The sequence below is a fragment of the Coregonus clupeaformis genome, chromosome 16, assembly GCF_020615455.1.
Source record: "Coregonus clupeaformis isolate EN_2021a chromosome 16, ASM2061545v1, whole genome shotgun sequence".
NCBI classification, from domain to species: Eukaryota; Metazoa; Chordata; class Actinopteri; order Salmoniformes; family Salmonidae; genus Coregonus; species Coregonus clupeaformis.
The window spans coordinates 27193276-27213904 of NC_059207.1; the positions used below are offsets into that span (position 1 = coordinate 27193276).

Here is a 20629-nt window from a genome sequence, read left to right on the forward strand (position 1 = left end):
AGTGGTATCAGCGTTTAATAGCATAAAAATCCAGACGCGAATATATTATTGTTCTAATTGAAATATCGTATTTACACTTTCTCTTTTAGATAACGCATTTCCCTTATCCCATTCCGCAAAAAATGTAAATAATTACGTCATTCTATACCGGAAGAGGTAACGCCTTGAGCAATCTGATTGGCCTCTGTTAGAAAATAGTCGTTTCTAATTGGCTTTCTTATAAGCCAATTCAATCATACGGGCGTCACTACGGGGTTCGATGTTTATTTGTTCCGTTTCCCGAAGAGAAGATAGTCTTCGAGCAACAGTGGGCTAGCTACAAGGCTTGAACCTGTGACTGAAGTCAACATTATATAGCATATTTGTTTTACATACGTCTTGTGGAGGCAATTAAGTGAATATCCGGACCACATGGACAAGACTGAGTGTCAAGCAGTTGGAGCTTGGTTTGGGTAGACTGTAGTCGTGTGTAAGCCCCGTCAAGAAGATACATAGCTACCCTGCTAACCAGAGTGGACGAAGGGATATTCGAGTCAACCTGCCTGGTTAACGCTAGCTACTTGTACGCGTTATCTGTCTACGGCAGCTAGCTAGCTAAGTTACTCGCCAGAATAATCGAAATACTAACTACAATTCGCAACGTTACCAGGTATGTGTGTGAACCTCTTCGGGTAGCCTAGCTAGCTAGTATCAAAGCTTTTCTATTGACTCTATTAGCTCGCTAATAACGTAAATTATTGGCTGTTAGGAAATAGTTATCTTTCGTTTAAGGGGAAGGAGTTCTCTACTCAGAAGTGTTTGCTGTACCTTTGCCGAACACTTTACTTTTCAGTCATCATAGGCTGGCAAGGTGGTCCGACGATTTATTTTTGCTAATGTTAATATAATCGCTACGAAGCAATTCTGTCAAGCACCTCGGACTAGAAAGATTAATCAGGCGGTATATACCAATTAATTGTGTATTACAGCCTGATTAATCAGACTACTCCTTGACAGGCATTGATAAACCTTCAGTGCCATTGTAAACTAACGTTATAGCTAAATGTATCAGGATGTCTATAGCCAGGCCTTTTGGATAGTCTCTAAAACAAACCCTCGCTGATGTGTAACGTTATGGGGTCCTCAAGAATCTGAATTGCTTTTATAGATGGGTTGGCTGACAACCTCATGAAAAAGATGTGCTAGCTTCCATGGGGCAGAACTCAGCCTGTTGTGATTCTGGATGGCCAGATTGCTTGCAAGAATGACAAGAAAAGTGGGTGCGAGGGGATGTGCTGTGGGATTATTTTATATACTCTTTGCCCTAGGAGAGAAAGTCAGCTTTGGCAGTGTGGAGAGCCTCCTTGACACGGAAGAGCAGTTTCGGTTGAGTCAACAGTCTTGAAGCCTGACTGGTTAGGGTCAAGAAGATCGTTCTGAGAGAGTTGGTCAGAGACAGCATGCTTAAGTGTTTTGGAAAGAAAATAAGTGACATCAGAGGGGTTGAGTGTTGGTTTTTTGAGGAGCGACTTGGGCCATTTTGAAGAAAGAGGGGACGCAGCCAGTGGTCAGAGATGAGTTGATGAGGGAAGTGAGGAATGGGAGAATGTCTCCAGACATGGTCTAGAGGAGGGGATGGGGTCGAGCGGGCAGGTTGTCGGACGGCCGGACCTCACTAGTCGCAGGATTTCATCTGGAGAGAGAGGGGAGAAAGAGGTCAAGGCGTAAGGTTTGTTCTGTGTGAGTAGGACCAGTGGACTCAATAGGCTGAGTGAATGAGGAGGGGATGTCGCCAACCTTCTTTTCAAAGTTGACAAAGTTGTCCGCATAGAGGGAGTAGGGAGGGGGTAGAGGATTAAGGAGGGAGGAGAATGTGGAAAATAGTTTCCTAGGGTTCGAGGCAGAAGCTTGTCATTTAGAGTGATAGAAAGTGGCTTTAGCAGCGGATACAGAGGAAGAGAAGGTAGAGAGGAGGGAGTGAAAGGATGATAGGTCCACCGTAACTTTAGTTTTCCTCAATTATCGCTCAGCTCCCCGCAGCCCTGTTCTGTAAGCTTGCAATGAGTCACTCAGCCACGGAGCAGGAGGGGAGGGGACAGTGCAAGTCATAGGATGCGGAAAGGGAGTATAATAGGGTCGAGGAGGCAGAATAAGGAGGGAGAAGGATTTAGCAGAAGGGAGAGATGATAGGGAAAGGGGGATACCTATTCAGTTGTACAACTGTATGCATTCAACTGAAATGTGTCTTCCGCATTTAACCCAACCCCTCTGAATCAGAGAGGTGCGGGGGGCTGCCTTAATCAACATCCACGTCTTTGGTGCCCGGGGAACAGTGGGTTAACTGCCTTGCTCATGGACAAAACAACATACTTTTATCTTGTCAGATCTGGGATTCGACCCAGCAACCTTTCGGTTCATAAAGGATAAAGAGGAAAGGGGAGTGGGAGCGAAGATTGCGATGGCGCATGACCATCTGAGTGGCTAGGGTTGGAGAATGAGACAGAAAAGGAAACAATTTAGTGATCTGAGACCTGAAGGGGGGTTGCCGTGAGATTAGTAGGCGAACAGCCTCGAGTAGAGATGAGGTCAAGTGTATTGCCTGACTTGAGTGGGAAGGGACTAGGAAAGGGTGAGGTCAAAAGAGGCAAGGAGGGGAAAGAAAGAGATGAAAATAAATTAATCGAAGGGAGACATCGGGAGGTTGAAGTCGCCCAGTACGAAGAGCAGTGAGCCGTTGTCAGGAAATGAGCTTATTAAGCTCATTAAGGAACTCTAAGGGCACTTGGTGGGTGATAGATGACAACAATGTTAAGCTTGAGTGGAGAAAATAGAAAACCTATGCTTAGGAGAAATGAGCAGCCCTGTGCCACCACCGCAACGAACAGATGCTCTCAGACTATGAGAGAGACCTAGTCCGATGAAGAGAGAGCAGCTGGAGTAGCAGTGTTCTCTAGGGTGGTTAATATCTCAGTCAGGGCCAAAAAGTCTAGGGACTGAAGGGCAGCATAGGCTAAGATGAACTCTGTGTTCTTGACCACAGATAGGCCGTTCCGAACGCTGCCAGAGACCAGGAATTCCACATGGGTTGTGCGCGCAGGGTACACTAAATTAGAAGGGTTGCAGCCAAGGGGTGGGGAGCGTCTGTAAAGCCTACAGGGAGAGGAGCGAACTGGGATAGAAAACACACACATAGTTGCCAAAGCTACAAACGAGCAAAATTAGCAGAACCGTCTTTGTTTCAGCGACGGTCTTAGTTTTGACGACTAGACAGCCGCTGACACTGATTACCAAAACCACAACAGTCACAAATTGCCCTGCCCCTTAATCCTGGTTGATGTGTCAACGATCAACAGCAAGTTATGTGCAGTCATTAGTTCACACACCAAGGCAGCACTTAAAGTAGATGGCCCTAGCTAGCAAAAAGACAGTACTACACTAGCGGTCAAAAGTTTTAGAACACCTACTCACTCAAGGGTTTTTCTCTATTTTCTACATTGAAGAATAATAGTGAAGACATCAAAACTATGAAATAACACATATGGAATCATGTAGTAACCCAAAAAGTGTTAAACAAATCAAAATATATGTTATATTTGAGATTCTTCAAATAGCCATCTTCACCTGTAGTCTCCCGAGTGGCGCAGTGGTCTAAGGCACTGCATCGCAGTGCTAGCTGTGCCACTAGAGATCCTGGTTCGAATCCAGGCTCTGTCGTAGCCGGCCGCGACCGGGAGACCCATGGGGCGGCGCACAATTGGCCCAGCGTCGTCCAGGGTAGGGGAGGGAATGGCCGGCAGGGATGTTTGTAGAGCATGGCGTTTGCAACGCCAGGGTTGTGGGTTCGATTCCCACGGGGGGCCAGTATGATTTTTTAAAAAATATATATATATATAAAATGTATGCACTCACTAACTGTAAGTCGCTCTGGATAAGAGCATCTGCTAAATGACTAAAATGTAAATGTATACCACGTCTCACAAAGACACGGCGGTTGGAACCAAAAATCTCAAATTTGGACTCCAGACCAAAGGACATATTTCCACCGGTCTGATGTCCATTGCTCGTGTTTCTTGGCCCAAGCAAGTCTCTTCTTCTTATTGGTGTCCTTTTAGTAGTGGTTTATTTGCAGCAATTCGACCATGAAGGCCTGATTCACACAGTCTCCTCTGAACAGTTGATGTTGAGATGAGTCTGTTACTTGAACTCTGTGAAGTGTTTATTTGGGCTGCAATTTCTGAGGCTGGTAACTCTTATGAACTTATTCTCTGCAGCGGAGGTAACTCTGGGTCTTCCATTCCTGTGTCGGTCCTCATGAGAGCCAGTTTCATCATAGCGCTTGATGGCTTTTGCGACTGCAAACTTTCAAAGTTCTTGACATTTTCCGTATTGACTGACCTTCATGTCTTAAAGTAATGATGGACTGAGCTGTTCTTGCCATAATATGGACTTGGTCTTTTACCAAATAGGGCTATCTTCTGTATACCATCCCTACCTTGTCACAACACAACTGATTGGCTCAAACGCATTAAGAAGGAAAGAAATTCCACAAATTAACTTTTAAGAAGGCACACCTGTTAATTGAAATGCATTCCAGGTGACTACCTCATGAAGCTGGTTGAGAGAATGCCAAGAGTGTGCAAAGTTGTCACCAAGGCAAAGGGTGGCTATTTGAAGAATCTCAAATATAAAATATATTTTGATTTGTTTAACACTTTCTTGGTTACTACATGATTCCATATGTGTTATTTCATAGTTTTGATGTCTTCACTATTATTCTCCAATGTAGAAAATAGTAAAAAAATTAAGAAAAACCCATGAATGAATAGGTGTTCTAAAACTTTTGACCGGTAGTGTAGACACAACAGATTAAGACAAAAAATTATACTTATTACTCCTGGAGATATCAGGAGTCCTCTAGCTATAGAATGAAGCATTATATAGAAATGGACAGAGTTGAGGATTGACACTTTGAGGCAGACAGAATAAATGCTCATCAGTGCTATAGCTATCGAATGATCTCGGGGCTAAGGGAGGCCATGCAGAAGGGAATCGATAGTGCATGTAAAACAAGCTTTGTGTTAAGGGCACACAGCTCATGTGCATTTCCCACTTACCCATATGTCAGACAAGGTGGGTAGAGAGCTTTGAGAATCGCTGCACACCAGCCTAGTAACCTAAACACAGTAAGGCTATTTTATAGCTTTTTCTCATTTTACTCAAGAGGTCGACTTGATTCCCAGGGTTCGCAGAAGCACAAATACATTTTTAGCCTCAATGTGTTTAGATAAGACTCTATATCTGTTAAGGGGTTTCTGTCTAAGCGGAGGTGAAGTCTGGTTACAGGCTTTAACATATGTGGCTCACAGTCTGTTGGTCTGTTTGTGGGAGGCATGCATCAGTGGTCGAGACTGCCGTGAGTCACAGCTGTGTGGCGGTGTCTGAGCATATCTTTGAAAATGGCTGTCAATAACTGGGGTGTGCTGGAAATTAGACAATTAACCTAACCACACATACAGACCACACACAAACACACACATACCTTAAACCCTCTTTCATTTGTCCTCAGTCTTGGTGAGATCAATCTAATGTAGGCTAGTGAATGTGCCATGACAATAATACCCCATTAGTAATAGTGAATGGTAAGTAAAGTATGGAAATGGTAGTGAATGGTAATGATGTCTCCTCTCATTCCCCCTTCCCCCAGCAGTGTTTGAGGATGAACCACCTGTCCCTGAGTGAGCTGTGCTGCCTGTTCTGCTGCCCTCCATGCCCCAGCAAGATCACCTCCAAGCTGGCCTTCCTGCCCCCGGAGCCCACCTACACCCTCATGTGTGACGAGAGCGGCAGCCGCTGGACCTTGCACCTGTCTGAGCGGGCAGACTGGCAATACTCGGCGCGTGAGAAGGACGCCATCGAGTGCTTCATGACGCGCACTTCACGCGGCAACCGCATCGCGTGCATGTTTGTGCGCTGCTCGCCCAGCGCCCGCTTCACACTCCTCTTCTCACACGGCAATGCAGTGGATCTGGGCCAGATGAGCAGCTTCTACATCGGCCTGGGCTCACGCATCAACTGCAACGTCTTCTCCTACGACTACTCAGGCTACGGGGCCAGCTCGGGGAAACCCTCTGAGAAGAACCTGTACGCTGATGTGGACGCCGCCTGGCATGCCCTCAGGACACGGTAAGTAAGGGGACGAGTGAGTGAGGGAGGGCGGATGTGGTAGGTGATGGTGGAGGAGTGAGATGGCAAAGAAGTGGCTGTCTGTGACGTTGATGTGTCCTACCAAGAGTTGTTGACTATCTTTCCACCTAAAGCTCGATCCATGGCTTAAACGTCTTTAGTTGGAAAGCGAGGTGGAGACGGCATTTATTTTTCGTTACATTGAATGATGTGTTCGAAAATGTGTAGGCTAGGGGCTTTCTCCTCCACCCTCTACCCGGCCGCCCCCAAGGCAATGGTTTTCTGTTCATCAGTTCCTCTCGCCATCCCTCTGGCCCTCCATCCATCTATCAATGAATCGATCCCCACGTAACCTCTAGTCTCCAACACTCCCCTCTCACTCCCCTCTCGCTTCTCTCAACCTCTCTTCCTCCCTTTGTCCTCTATGACCTCCCCCTCTCCCGTTTTATTTTCTCTTGCTAGCATTTACTGGCAGCTCTGCTCTGGGTCCCAGGTGGGGTCCCATACCAACACACACACAGACACACACACACACACACTTCCCTCTGTGGATTATGTGGTTAATTTGCACAGGGTTGACTACCAATGCCTTCCCCTCTGTCCTGTCCTTCATTCTCAGCTGTCTTTTATGAGTGTGTCCGAGCGTATGCGATATGTTTAGGCTACATATTGTTTATGCACAGTTTTGGGGGGAATAAAAGTTCATCCAGACTTATTTCCTGAATTATGACAACAAATCAAAGCAACAAACAAATGAGTCAGAGAATGGAAGGACCATCCAAAGACACAAACAGGAAGAGAGTAACACAGTGCCACTCTGGCCCAAATTGCCCACCGTGATGACATTGACTAGAACAAGTGGTCTTCCATATAAGGTCTGGGAGTAAAGTTAAACAGGAAACGATTACCATACAGGGACTAGCAAGCATACAGCAGGACATACTGTAGCTGGGGCTGAGAAACCCATATGTGTGGTTGTCCTGCAAATCTCACATCCTTTTGACTGTAGCCATTCTCTTCTGTTGCTACACATATTACCTGTGTGTGTGTGTGCTTTGTGTGCCATTTTCCTCTCGTCTTAGCCTACTTGTTCCTTCTCCAGCTGTACACACACACACACACACAAGAAACAACCACAGTCCTGTGGAAACGCACACACACACTGTCACCCGTGACCGGCTCAGAAAATCAGCTTTAAAATGTAATTACGTCAAAGCACAACAGAATCAGGCTTGATTGAATTATCCTCCATGTGGTGGGGGTGGGGTTAGAGAGAGATGGAATGGGGGTGGGGTTAGAGAGAGATGGAATGGGGGTGGGGTTAGAGAGAGATGGAATGGGGGTGGGGTTAGAGAGAGATGGAATGGGGGTGGGGTTAGAGAGAGATGGAAGAGTAGGAGAAAAAACATTAACATCTTCTGATGATTTCATTGGATTGTAAATTACACAATCCTTTTATTGCTATGGTAGCCAACAGTTTTTGTTTCTTGGACACACTGACCTGATTTCTCTCTCTTGCTTCAGTCCTCCTCTCTTCCCCCCTTTTGTCCTCTATGACCTCCCCCTCTGCCCTGCTTTTGAAATCTGATTCATATGCTGCACACTGCTTTCTGTTTGAAGCTGCGACTGTCTCTGTTGCCAATAAATTGATATCGAGCGATAATTCCACTGACGGATATTCAATACATAGGGTGAAAAAAGTTCATCTCAAACTTCTCTGGACACTTGCAGCCATTCTCATGATGTGCCATTATTGTCACAATGTAAGAAATCAACATTTGAAGAATATTTCATGGACAGTAGTTTTTTTGGATAGTAATGTATGAGAACTCGGTGTGAAAAAATTTGACTTTCATTTCCCTGCTGTAAAACAGTATATCGACAGATATATCTGTATCGGTAAGTTTTGTACCCCAAAAATCGGAATCCGTATCGGACCCAAAAAACGCATATCGGTCGTGCTCTAGCTTTTGGTGTGTGTCTGGGTCATCTATAAAAAAAAAATATATATATATATATGGGGGTTTTCTCATGATTTCTCATGGCCCATCATATAGGCTAGCTACCTGTTAACTAACTAAGGAAGGTTTCAAGTTAATGTCACATGCGCAAGTACAGTGAAATGCTTTTCTTACAAACTCAAACTCAACAAACCCTACAATGCAATAATAAATAACAAGGTAATACTAGAAAAAACACACAAGAAATATGAAGAACACAAAGACTTACTGTTGGAATGGAATATGATTGCGGAGTGATTTAATAATGTGATGTGGCTAATACCCCTACAAATCATCTGGGATAGACAATCTGGACCCTTTCTTTCTAAAACTAGCCGCCGAAATTGTCGCAACCCCTATTACTAGCCTGTTCAACCTCTCTTTCGTAACGTCTGAGATCCCCAGAGATTGGAAAGCTGCCGCGGTCATCCCCCTCTTCAAAGGGGGTGACACTCTAGATCCAAACTGTTACAGACCCATATCCATCCTGCCCTGCCTTTCAAAAGTTTTTGAAAGCCAAGTCAACAAACAGATCACCGACCATTTCGAATCCCACCGTACCTTCTCCGCTTATGCAATCCGGTTTCCGAGCTGGTCATGGGTGCACTTCAGCCACGCTCAAGGTCCTAAACGATATTATAACCGCGATCGATAATAGACAGTACTGTGCAGCCGTTTTCATTGACCTGGCCAAGGCTTTCGACTCTGTCAACCACCGCATTCTTATTGGCAGACTAAATAGCCTTGGTTTCTCAAATGACTGCCTCGCCTGGTTCACCAACTACTTCTCAGATAGAGTTCAATGTGTCAAATCGGAGGGCCTGTTGTCTGGACCTATGGCAGTCTCTATGGGGGTGCCACAGGGTTCAATTCTTGGGCCGACTCTTTTCTCTGTGTATATCAATGACGTCGCTCTTGCTGCTGGTGACTCTCAGATCCACCTCTACGCAGACGACACCATTTTGTATACATCTGGCCCTTCATTGGACACTGTGTTAACAAACCTCCAAACGAGCTTCAATTCCATACAACACTCCTTCAGTAGCCTCCAACTGCTCTTAAACACTAGTAAAACTAAATGCATGCTCTTCAACCGAACGCTGCTTGCACCCGCCCACCCGACTAGAATCACTACTCTCGACGGGTCTGACCTAGAGTATGTGGACAACTACAAATATCTAGGTGTCTGGTTAGACTGTAAACTCTCCTTCCAGACTCACATTAAGAATCTCCAAGCCAAAGTTAAATCTAGAATCGGTTTCCTATTTCGCAACAAAGCCTCCTTCACTCATGCTGCCAAACATGCCCTCGTAAAACTGACTATCCTACCGATCCTTGACTTCGGCGATGTCATTTACAAAATAGCCTCCAACACTCTACTCAGCAAATTGGATGTTGTCTATCACAGTGCCATCCGTTTTGTCTCCAAAGCCCCATATAATACCCACCACTGTGACCTGTACGCTCTTGTTGGCTGGTCCTCACTACATATTCGTCGCCAAACCCACTGGCTCCAGGCCATCTATAAATCACTGCTAGGCAAATCCCCGCCTTATCTTAGCTCATTGGTCACCATAGCAACACCCACCCGTAGTCTGCGCTCCAGCGGGTATATCTCACTGGTCATCCCCAAAGCCAACACCTCCTTTGGCCGCAATTCCTTCCAGTTCTCTGCTGCCAATGACTGGAACAAATTGCAAAAATCTCTGAAGCTGGAGACACTTATCTCCCTCACTAACTTTAAGCATCAGTTGTCAGAGCACCTTACCGATCACTGCACCTGTACACAGCCCATCTGAAATTAGACGGCCCAACTACCTCATCCCTATATTGTGATTTATTTTGCTCATTTGTACCCCAGTATCTCTATTTGCACATCATCTCTTGCACATCTATCATTCCAGTGTTAATACTAATTGTAATTATTTTGCACTATAGCCTATTTTATTGCCTTACCTCCATAACTTGCTAAATTTGCACACACTGTATATTATATGTATTTCTGTTGTATTTTTGACTTTGTTTTGTTTTACCCCATATGTAACTCTGTGTTGTTGTTTTTATCGCACTGCTTTGCTTTATCTTGGCCAGGTCGCAGTTGTAAATGAGAACTTGTTCTCAACTGGTTTACCTGGTTAAATAAAGGTGAAATAAAAAAATTAAAATAAAATACAGTCGGCCTAAATTACAAATACAGGAACTAGCCCTATATATTGAAGTTATCATGGACTCTCAGTTCTTGCGTCCAAAGATTCATTTTATGTAGGCTAGCCTATTTGAGAATAGTTACATTTCTACAAGCCCATCCCTCCGCTTTTGACCCAGTGGCAGAACTGCTTTAGACTGAAAAAACGAATTAAGGATTGTTGTGGCTTTAACTGTGGCTTTGGGTGGGTTGTCTGGATTTGCATGGCTGCACCACCATTAGCTATTAGGGGTGTTTTGTGTTTGCCACTTCAGTGTAGCTCCATAGATAAGGATTAAATATTCAGGAAGCCAATATTGAACTGAACATCACAATCTGGCTTATGGCTTCAGACAGTAATGTGACACTGATCAGCAGAGCTTTCTCTCTGGCAGTGTTAAACTGCACATGAGTGAGGAGTAGTCACTGCCGGTTTCCATGCCTGAAGGCTATGATAGTTTGGACGTCTGTGGGACAGACAGCTCCTCTTTGCATTGCAAATTCCATAACAGATCTCATTAAGTATGAAGAATGAAGCAGCATCAACAGTTAAAGCACTGGCATCCCATCTACCAGCGTGGGCTCCCATTGGTCAGAACCAGAGAAGAGAACCGTGAGACAGCACAACATGGGTGGTGGGGTTTGTAGTCCATGTTGATTGACAATAGCCTAATATACACTATCAGGCGAGACGAGGCTGTGCTACTTTTAATTTGGCCCAAGGCTTAGTATAGCCTCGCTCTGTGCCCGATTCGGGTGCTTCAAACCCTGCACGTTTTCAACTGGCCAGTGCTTGGTGTCTCCAACATCACATAGCATTCCACCCCAAATCTATGCCAGGTTCTGGCGCACTGTCACCCATCCACTGGTAATCCAAAGATCCATGTAATTTCTGTCCCATAATTGCCAAACTGACTGACACCCTCAAGGTAGAAGCTGACCCTAATGGCAGATCCAAGATCATCCCACCCTTCCCACAAGCCTTATTCGTAACCATAAAGAGGGCAAAAAGACACAGACCTCAGATCAGCGCAATGGGGAACTTTACCTCCACCTTGCTGCCTCTTAGCCATGCCACTGCCAGACCCAATTATCAATGCAACATGTGATCTTATTCTCCATTCTACAGGGAGCCCTGGCCTCCTTTATTTAACAGTCAGATGGTTAATCTTGGTCCTGTGTTTCACTGCCCTGTGTTTGACTTGAATTCCAGTTGCCTGTCAAATGTCAATCATCTGATCACAACGATGCAAACAGTCACACAACTAAACTCACTGGGTTCAAACAGACACAGGTATGATAGACTTGACTCACTACATGAGTGTGTTTTGCCTGTGGTTGACTACAGGTCATAGCCTATATGAGATGAGATGTGTGTGGCATGTGTGTGCTTGTGTGAAAGAAAGCTGTGGGCCTACTGACTTTGAACGTGAATTAACTTGTTTCTATTTATCATATCAAAAAGCTCTCTCTCCATGTCTCCCCTTTAGCATCCTGCCGCTGTCTGTTTTATGTAAGTGTGTTCCTCATGCAAATTAAATGAGGGCTGGCGATAGGGCTGTGGTGGTCATGAAATTTTGTCAGCCGGTTATTGTCATGCAAAAGTCTGCCGGTATCACGGTAATTGACCCTTAATTAACATAAACATGTTTAGCATCTCCAGGCCTCCACGCATACAAGCCATGTACAAGCCGTTGATGCACGGCTTTGGAACGTTTACATTTTAAAAAGTCTAATATACACCATCATAATAAATCCATGATTTATTTTAGGCAGGTCTAAAGAAATCAGTATTAAAAAATAAATAAAAAATAGTTTTCTGCCATGTGTAATATGCGGTAGGCTATGTATTGTATAACGACACAATCCTTATTTTAATCTTTTTTTTTTTCGGGCTTGGGCTCATATATAGGCCTATGCTAATGCATAAGCTCTAATATGCATATGGATGTTTTGAATTAGTCATCACCTTAGAAAGTGCTGTCCATTTTAGTTGTTAGGCTTTGAAACAACATGTTTTTCACTCCGTTTCAACCTGTTGTTGAACTTGTTCTTCAAATTGATCAATCACATTGAGGTGAGTTTTAAAAGCAAGATACTGTTTTGATGAGAATTGTTTGATGTGATTTTCAATTGCATTTGAATTGATTTCAGAGAGGAAAATGGCACACAAAGCACAAGAACAGAGCAGCCTCCACACACACACACACACACACACACAGCTGGAAAGACTATGAAGGACTTTGTGTGTGTTCCTATGTTCTGGTGCAGGGTGAGGTCCTGTCTTACCTGAGTGTTCAGGTGACTCAGTCATGAGTCAGCAGGTGTGTCCCACACTGTCAGCAGACAGCTTTGACCGAACACACACACACTTTATTGGTACATACAGTTGAAGTCGGAAGTTTACATACACCTTAGCCAAATACATTTAAGTTTTTCACAATTCCTGACATTTAATCCTAGTTCAGCCCCGTGTAGCTCAGCTGGTAGAGCATGGCGCTTGCAACGCCAGGGTTGTAGGTTAGTTTCCCACAAAATGTATGCACCCACTAACTGTAAGTTGCTCTGGATAAGAGCGTCTGCTAAATGACTAAAAATGTAAATGTAAATGTAGCACAAATTCCCTGTCTTAGGTCAGTTAGGATCACCACTTTATTTTATGAATGTGAAATGTCAGAATAATAGTAGAGAGAATTATTTATTTCAGCTTTTATTTCTTTCATCACATTCCCAGTGGGTCAGAAATTTACATACACTCAATTAGTATTTCGTTGCATTGCCTTTAAATTGCTTAACTTGGGTCAAACTTTTCGGGTAGCCTTCCACAAGCTTCCCACAATAAGTTGGGTGAATTTTGGCCCATTCCTCCTGACAGAGCTGGTGTAACTGAGTCAGGTTTGTAGGTCTCCTTGCTCGCACACGCTTTTTCAGTTCTGCCCACACATTTTCTATAGGATTGAGGTCAGGGCTTTGTGATGGCAACTCCAATACCTTGACTTTGTTGTCCTTAAGCCATTTTGCCACCACTTTGGAAGTATGCTTGGAGTCATTGTCCATTTGGAAGACCCATTTGCAACCAAGCTTTAACTTCCTGACTGATGTCTTGAGATGTTGCTTCAATATATCCACATCATTTTCCTTCCTCATGATGCCATCTATTTTGTGAAGTGCGCCAGACCCTCCTACAGCAAAGCACCCCCACAGCATGATGCTGCCACCCCGTGCTTCACGATTGGGATGGTGTTCCTCGGCTTGCAAGCAACCCCCTTTTTCCTCCAAACATAACGATGGTCATTATGGCCAAACAGTTCAATTTTTGTTTAATCAGACCAGAGGACATTTCTCCAAAAAGTACGATCTTTGTCCCCATGTACAGTTGCAAACCGTAGTCTGGCTTTTTTATGGCGGTTTTGGGGCAGTGGCTTCTTCCTTGCTGAGCGGCCTTTCAGGTTATGTTGATATAGGACTCGTTTTACTGTGGATATAGATACTTTTGTACCTGATTCCTCCAGCATCTTCACAAGGTCCTTTGCTGTTGTTCTGGGATTGATTTGCACTTTTCGCACCAAAGTACGTTCATCTCTAAGAGACAGAACACGTCTCCTTCCTGAGCGGTATGACGTCTGCATGGTCCCATGGTGTTTATACTTGCGTACTATTGTTTGTACAGATGAATGTGGTACCTTCAGGCGTTTGGAAATTGCTCCCAAGGATGAGCCAGAGTTGTGGAGGTCTACACATTTTTTTCTGAGGTCTTGGCTGATTTCTTTTGATTTTCCCATGATGTCAAGCAAAGAGGCACTGGGTTTGACGAAACTATAGTTTGTTAACAAGAAATTTGTGGAGTGGTTGAAAAACGAGTTTTAATGACTCCAACCTAAGTGTATGTTAACTTCCGACTTTAACTGTATATGGCAGGGTATAGGGCGTACAGCCAGTATCAGTGTTATTGCATTGAGGCCCATAACCAGGGAGGGAGAAGGGAGGGAGGGAGTGGGGGAGGGTATTTCTGGAACTAAAAGGGTTGGGTTTTGTCAGTGGAAGCCTGCTGTCGCTGTGAGGGCTGTCCACTCCTATAGAATAGTGCTGTTTCATTTTCTTTTCACTTGGCCATGTTCCAGCAGTCAATCCTTCCAAGTCTAATATTGACTGGTAGCCTAGCAACAGATTTCCAATGAGGTTTCAGACGGAGACCCACTGCAGCCTCTGCCTCAGGAAGTGAAAACAACAAACTTCCTGATCAATCATATTATTGATTGGAGACTAAATGAAGGTCCCTTCAGCCAGCAGCAAACACACACGTAGCCTAGATCGCACGCACGCACGCAGCCTAGATCGCACGCACGCAGCCTAGATCGCTCGCACGCACGCGCGCAGCCTAGATCGCACGCACCATAGTGGTGATGGCAGCCAACACAGTAAGTCATTTGTAATGTCATTTGGTATGGGTATGGGGCTACACAATGGCAGCACTGTCCTCAGAGTCATAGTGAGTGTAGCCACTCGATCTTCAGTTCCGATTGACATGACTGGGGGCAGGAGAGAGAGCAGCTATTAACGTACGTAGCACCATGTCCTCTTCAGTAAAAAATATGACCCAGTATAGAACACAAAGAACACGAGACCTAATTATCTTATAGCCTAGCTGCTTCCCCCTTGACCTCTATTGACAGTGGTTCTGTTTCTCTCTCCCTCTCACTCTCTCTCTCTCTCTCTCTCTCTGTCTCTCTCTGTCTCTCTCTCTCTCTCTCTGTCTGTCTCTGTCTCTCTCTCTCTCTCTCTCTGCCTGCATTATAGATTGGATTGGACTCAGGGAATACATTTATGATTGGGTAGTGGAGAGCTTGTGTAACCATGGAGCGTGCTCAGGGAGGTGAAGTGAGTTCATGCCCTAAGTTGGCCTGGTAACACACACACACAAAGTCACTTGCATTCATATCACCTGATCCACTAGTGTTACAGTCCCTGACTGTACTTTATATCATATGTTTTACATTAACTGTTGTTATAAACATTACACACAGTGTGTTTTGACAACCTTTTGATATCTTAGGTTTTGGCCAGCCTGTTATAGCCTGGCTAGCCTGTCATTAGATGCATTTGATATAGGCTAAAGATTAAATCCAGGCCTACTGTTTCACTGTTTATGTGGGAATGCTGGTGCTCAGAACAGTTGCCTGCAAAGAAGAGGCTGAATTAAAAATTCCTCACCCACATTTCAGGATTCTAGTTCTTAATATAGGCTAGTTCCAATGGGCACTGTGCGCCTATTAAGTCCACTCTGTCATCAGAAGGTTTTGACCTATTGGGACCTCCTGTGAGCCTCCACCCATCATATGTCTTGTACAGTCCAGGCTAGGTTAGGCTAGGTAGAACTGGTGGTGTTTGTGTGATAAGTCCTGCAGCGGTTTAGAGCCGGGGAAGTCAGCTGACTGGCTGTGTTGGTCACATTCTCCATAATCAGCAGTGGAATGCCTTTCTCGCTCTCTTCTCCTCTCTTTCTATCTGTATCTCTCTTTTTCTTTGGTCTTCTGCTTGTCCCACCACACCCCTTATTGACATGTCAATGCTCCCACACCGACTGATCCTAGACTTCCGCTCCCTCCTGACTACTGAACCTCTGACCTGAGTGGGGTGACTGGGTCATGTTAATAGAGACTGACTGAATAACTGTGACTATGTCATCATCATCCTTATCTTGACTAGGTCTACATTCTTATCATCGACATCCTACCTTGTCATGGTCCTTACTCATGGTATCAGGAAATTGATGCTGTGTAGCTGATGATAATGTTTAACCTGAGAGTGTTCTGTGTCTCTGCCCCCAGGTACGGTATTAGGCCAGAGACCGTGATCGTGTATGGTCAGAGTATCGGTACAGTCCCTTCCGTGGACCTGGCGGCACGCTACGAGAGCGCCGCGGTCGTCCTGCACTCCCCCCTCACCTCTGGCATGAGAGTGGCCTTCCCAGACACCAAGAAAACCTACTGCTTTGACGCCTTCCCCAAGTGAGTGACACACACACAGCATAAAGCAGTCATGTTTGAGTCACTCTGAACTCAAATGCTCCATCTGGTGGTCCTTGGTTACTGCCAGGTTATGGAGAATCGTAGGACTGTGACTGTCATGGAATTTTGGATGACGGTTATTGGTCAGCCAAATGACTGTGGTCACCATTATAACCCTTCAAATAACCTTTGGAAATGTGCGTATTTTCTCATCTCCTCCACTCCTGACTGCATGTGCTGCCATAGAAATGGAATGAATAGAACAGGTGTCCCCATTCAAGTCAATGATGGCATAATGGGTGGACTGGTGGCCATTGCGAGTGTACCCATAGAGCAAAGCAGGAAGTGTACCCATCAATATGTGCTGTGATATGTTGATTCAACTCAATTGACATTACAAAAAATACATTCCATTGCATGAGCCTACTACATTACCATGGAAATTATTGCAACACAATACCAGGCGGCCATTGCGATTGTACCCATTAATTTTATTTTTTTAGATGGCCATTTTATTTTCATAACTGTTGGTTATACAGTAATTGTGCCAGCCCTAGAGAATTGCGCTGTTGACAAGTCTAAAAGGGTAAACTGCCTGCTGTTGAAATGACCACATTGGGTTATTTTAAATCCTGTTCCTGTCATCTGTTTCATCATTGCTTGGAAATTATACTTGCCTAACACTTCCCTTCCTCTTTCCTCTGTGTTCCGTCCCTCGTGCGTGGTGCATCCGTCCATCTAAACTCGCCTTGCCTCAAAGTATTGACAAGATCTCCAAGGTGACGTCTCCAGTGCTGGTGATTCACGGGACAGAGGATGAGGTGATTGACTTTTCCCACGGCCTGGCGCTGTACGAGCGCTGCCAGAGGCCCGTGGAGCCCCTGTGGGTGGAGGGCGCCGGCCACAACGATGTCGAGCTCTATGGACAGTACCTGGAGCGCTTGAAACAGTTTGTGGCCCATGAGCTCGTCAACTTGTCAACTTGACTTCCCCCCTCAGTCACTCACCTGCTGCAACTGTGAGCTTTTGAAATACCATCCTTTTTTAAATATTTTTTTTATATATAATTTGAAATTGCACAATGTGCGCATGTGTCTGTGAGTGTGTGGGAGAGTTGGATGGACAGATATGTGCTCAAGGGGATTATGTGTGTTTTGTGCATAGAAGAGCAGTGGAGGTGGGATTCTGTGTGTGTGTGTGTGTCACATATTTTCTGCCTTTCAGAAGAATGCGGTCCTGGTCCATTGTAAGGACTTTTGAGCATATCTGAGAGGTTTGTGTGGAGCAGCCATGCTGGATGGAAGACTGGACTGCCACTCATCCCAGTCCATCTTGACTAAGGAGCCAAGTCTTATTCAATGTGGTCAACATGGATATTTTGTTGTTATTGTGTATTTGTTTATTTTTTTAATATATAAAGTTTGCATGTATCACGTGACTGGGAACTGTACGAGACAACTCTGATATTTAAGATAGAAGTGCCAGTGTTGCCAAAAGTTCAGCATATTGAAGAAAATGGCACGCAACTATATTGTAGAAATATCTCCAGTTGTATAAATGTACAGTTTTTTTGTTGTTGTTATTACTATGTTGTTTTTCATGTATTCTTTTAGTAAAGCTACTACGACTCCATTGTAGTATGAAGAAAGATGTGTTTTTAAGACCACAGTGACATGCTGGATAGTTCCAATTAAAGATGTATAATGTACATGTAACATTAATAATAATGCTTATTTACCAATTCAGAGGAATAGTATTTCTAGATATTTCTTTTGTATACAAACTGCCTGTACACCTGGTAGCTCTTAATCAAGCTATGTAATAAAGAGTCATGCCACTGATGCTGTTAGAAAGCATAGAAAAACAGTGTAAGTCATTAATGCTTGATTGGGAAATGTTTTGATGACAGCTTTGTTTTACCGAGGACACAACTGGACGCTTTCTTCTTTTTTGCACACTTTTTGCTTTTGTCTTAACTCTTATGATATCTGATGGACTGCATGGTATTTCGGCGCCTTTGTTTACTTTGAGAAACACTATTAATGCTGAACAAGGTGAAACATTTACCAATCACATACTTTATTGTATTAGTAGGGCACTGACTAAGCCTATAGAAGCAGATGTTAAGCGCTACTGCATGCTATGATAGGCTAGTGTTTTCTTACTTTTAGCTGGGTAAATGCTGTCTAGCTTAAGCCCATGGGTGCTACTGAAAACCTCCAGGTCTGATTGGTACAGTCTGATTAACTGAAATATTTGGATTGGTTGTTGATGTTACTAGAGTAATCAATAATTGTTAGGATTGGTTGTTAGATAGTACTAATACTTCCATCCATTTTGACTTTATAAAAATGTTTGTACTGGACATTTGTATTTCTTTCACTAACCTCTGTAATATCTAAATGTAAGTTATTATTAGTACTTTAACTGTTCATATGAGAATTAGGCATCCATCTGTGGTGAGACCATTTTGAATTATTCCGATGACTGTTGAACTCTATCTGGTCACCCAGATCGATGTAATTTATTATTTTCTAAGAAGTTTCATTACTGAAGGAAATTATATAACATGATCTTGATAATAGTTATAATAAAATGAATATAGACAATAAAAACGAAACAAAAAATACGCCTGATCTTTTTTGCTTGTGTACTGAATGGGTAGAGGGCAAGTTCAAGTTTCAACTTTATTGTCCCAGAGGGCAATTGGTTTTTCAGCATAGGAGCATAAATAACATTGAACATATAGAATCCACATGGATCACAATGACACAGTTCTAGGTAATACATTGGGTTAGTCCATCAAGTCATAGGGCTGACAGCCATCAATAGAAATATATACAGTAGGCTTCTAGTGATCGACATTAGCAGCAGTACAAAAGTATAGCAAGCAAAAGTTGCCTAATAAGTGAAGTGCTCTGTGCATTCTTAGATCATCTCGTGAACAAAAATCAACAATGTACTAACAAAAACATCAACGTCATCATCATCCTCATCATCCCTAGCCTACCTCCTCTTCCCTGTATTCAAAAGGGCAATGGCCTTGGGGTAAAGGAGTGCTTGTGCCTGTTAGTCTTAACAGTTGGGAATCTAAACTGGGAGCCAGACCTGGAACTCATGGTGTAGGGGGGTGGGCACAGTCAGACAGGATGGATTCTGCCTTCCTCACCACTTGTGTTGTACAGATCAGACAGACTACTCTGCTGGACACCTGTGATCTTACTGCCCACTTTCACTATTTCTAGCTAGTGCATAAAATAAAATTTTAAACACTATGTACAACTTATAAAAGTGTAATCAAGGACCTCTCTACCTGGAACTTTGCCAGTTACCTGAGACAGAAAAAGGTGTTGCTAGCCCTTCTTACACGTGTCAGTGTTACGCTCAAAGTTATCAATAATTTGTGCCAAAATACTTGTCGTTGTCTACAGTGTCTACTTTCTGGCCCTTGATGATAGTGTTCTGAGGGGCAGGGTGTTGACGCCTGAAATCAATACACATACAGTTGAAGTCGGAAGTTTACATACACTTAGGTTGGAGTCATTAAAACTCGTTTTTCAACCACTCCACAAATTTCTTGTTAACAAACTATAGTTTTGGCAAATCTACTTTGTGCATGACACAAGTAATTTTTCCAACAATTGTTTACAGACAGATTATTTCACTTATAATTCACTGTATCACAATTCCAGTGCCTCAGTTTTGATGATGGCAATTTGCATATACTCCATAATGTCATGAAGAGTGATAAGATGAATTGCAATTAATTGCAAAGTCCCTCTTTGCCATGAAAATGAACTTAATCCCCAAAAAACATTTCCACTGCATTTCAGCCATGCCACAAAAGGACCAGCTGCCATCATGTCAGTGATTCTCTCGTTAACACAGGTGAGATTGTTGACGAGGACAAGGCTGGAGATCACTCTGTCATGCTGATTGAGTTAGAATAACAGACTAGAAGCTTTAAAAGGAGGGTGGTGCTTGAAATCATTGTTCTTCCTCTGTTAACCATGGTTACCTGCAAGGATACACGTGCCGTCATCATTGCTTTGCACAAAAAGGGCTTCACAGGCAAGGATATTGCTGCTAGTAAGATTGCACCTAAATCAACCATTTATCGGATCATCAAGAACTTCAAGGAGAGAGGTTCAATTGTTGTGAAGAAGGCGTCAGGGCGTCCAAGAAAGTCCAGCAAGTGCCAGGACCGTCTCCTAAAGTTGATTCAGCTGCGGGATCGGGGCACCACCAGTGCAGAGCTTGCTCAGGAATGGCAG

The 20629-nt window shown here is 43.8% G+C and overlaps 1 protein-coding gene across 5 annotated transcripts; it reads left to right on the plus strand.

The window, feature by feature from the left end:
* The first annotated feature begins 256 nt into the window (after window positions 1–256).
* On the plus strand, window positions 257–18984 carry LOC121584634 (alpha/beta hydrolase domain-containing protein 17B). Of its 5 annotated transcripts, none has more exons than XM_041900634.2 (5): window positions 257–649; window positions 5684–6162; window positions 16176–16355; window positions 17116–17373; window positions 17580–18984. In XM_041900634.2, exons 2-4 carry the CDS (start codon window positions 5696–5698, stop codon window positions 17339–17341), a joined length of 873 nt encoding a protein of 290 aa, XP_041756568.1. In that variant the 5' UTR covers window positions 257–649; window positions 5684–5695; the 3' UTR covers window positions 17342–17373; window positions 17580–18984. The 5 variants fall into 5 exon arrangements, with proteins under 5 accessions (XP_041756568.1, XP_041756569.1, XP_041756570.1 ...); XM_041900635.2 differs by having other exon boundaries at window positions 17583–18984; XM_041900636.2 differs by having other exon boundaries at window positions 17116–17176.
* The last annotated feature ends 1645 nt before the right edge of the window (window positions 18985–20629 follow it).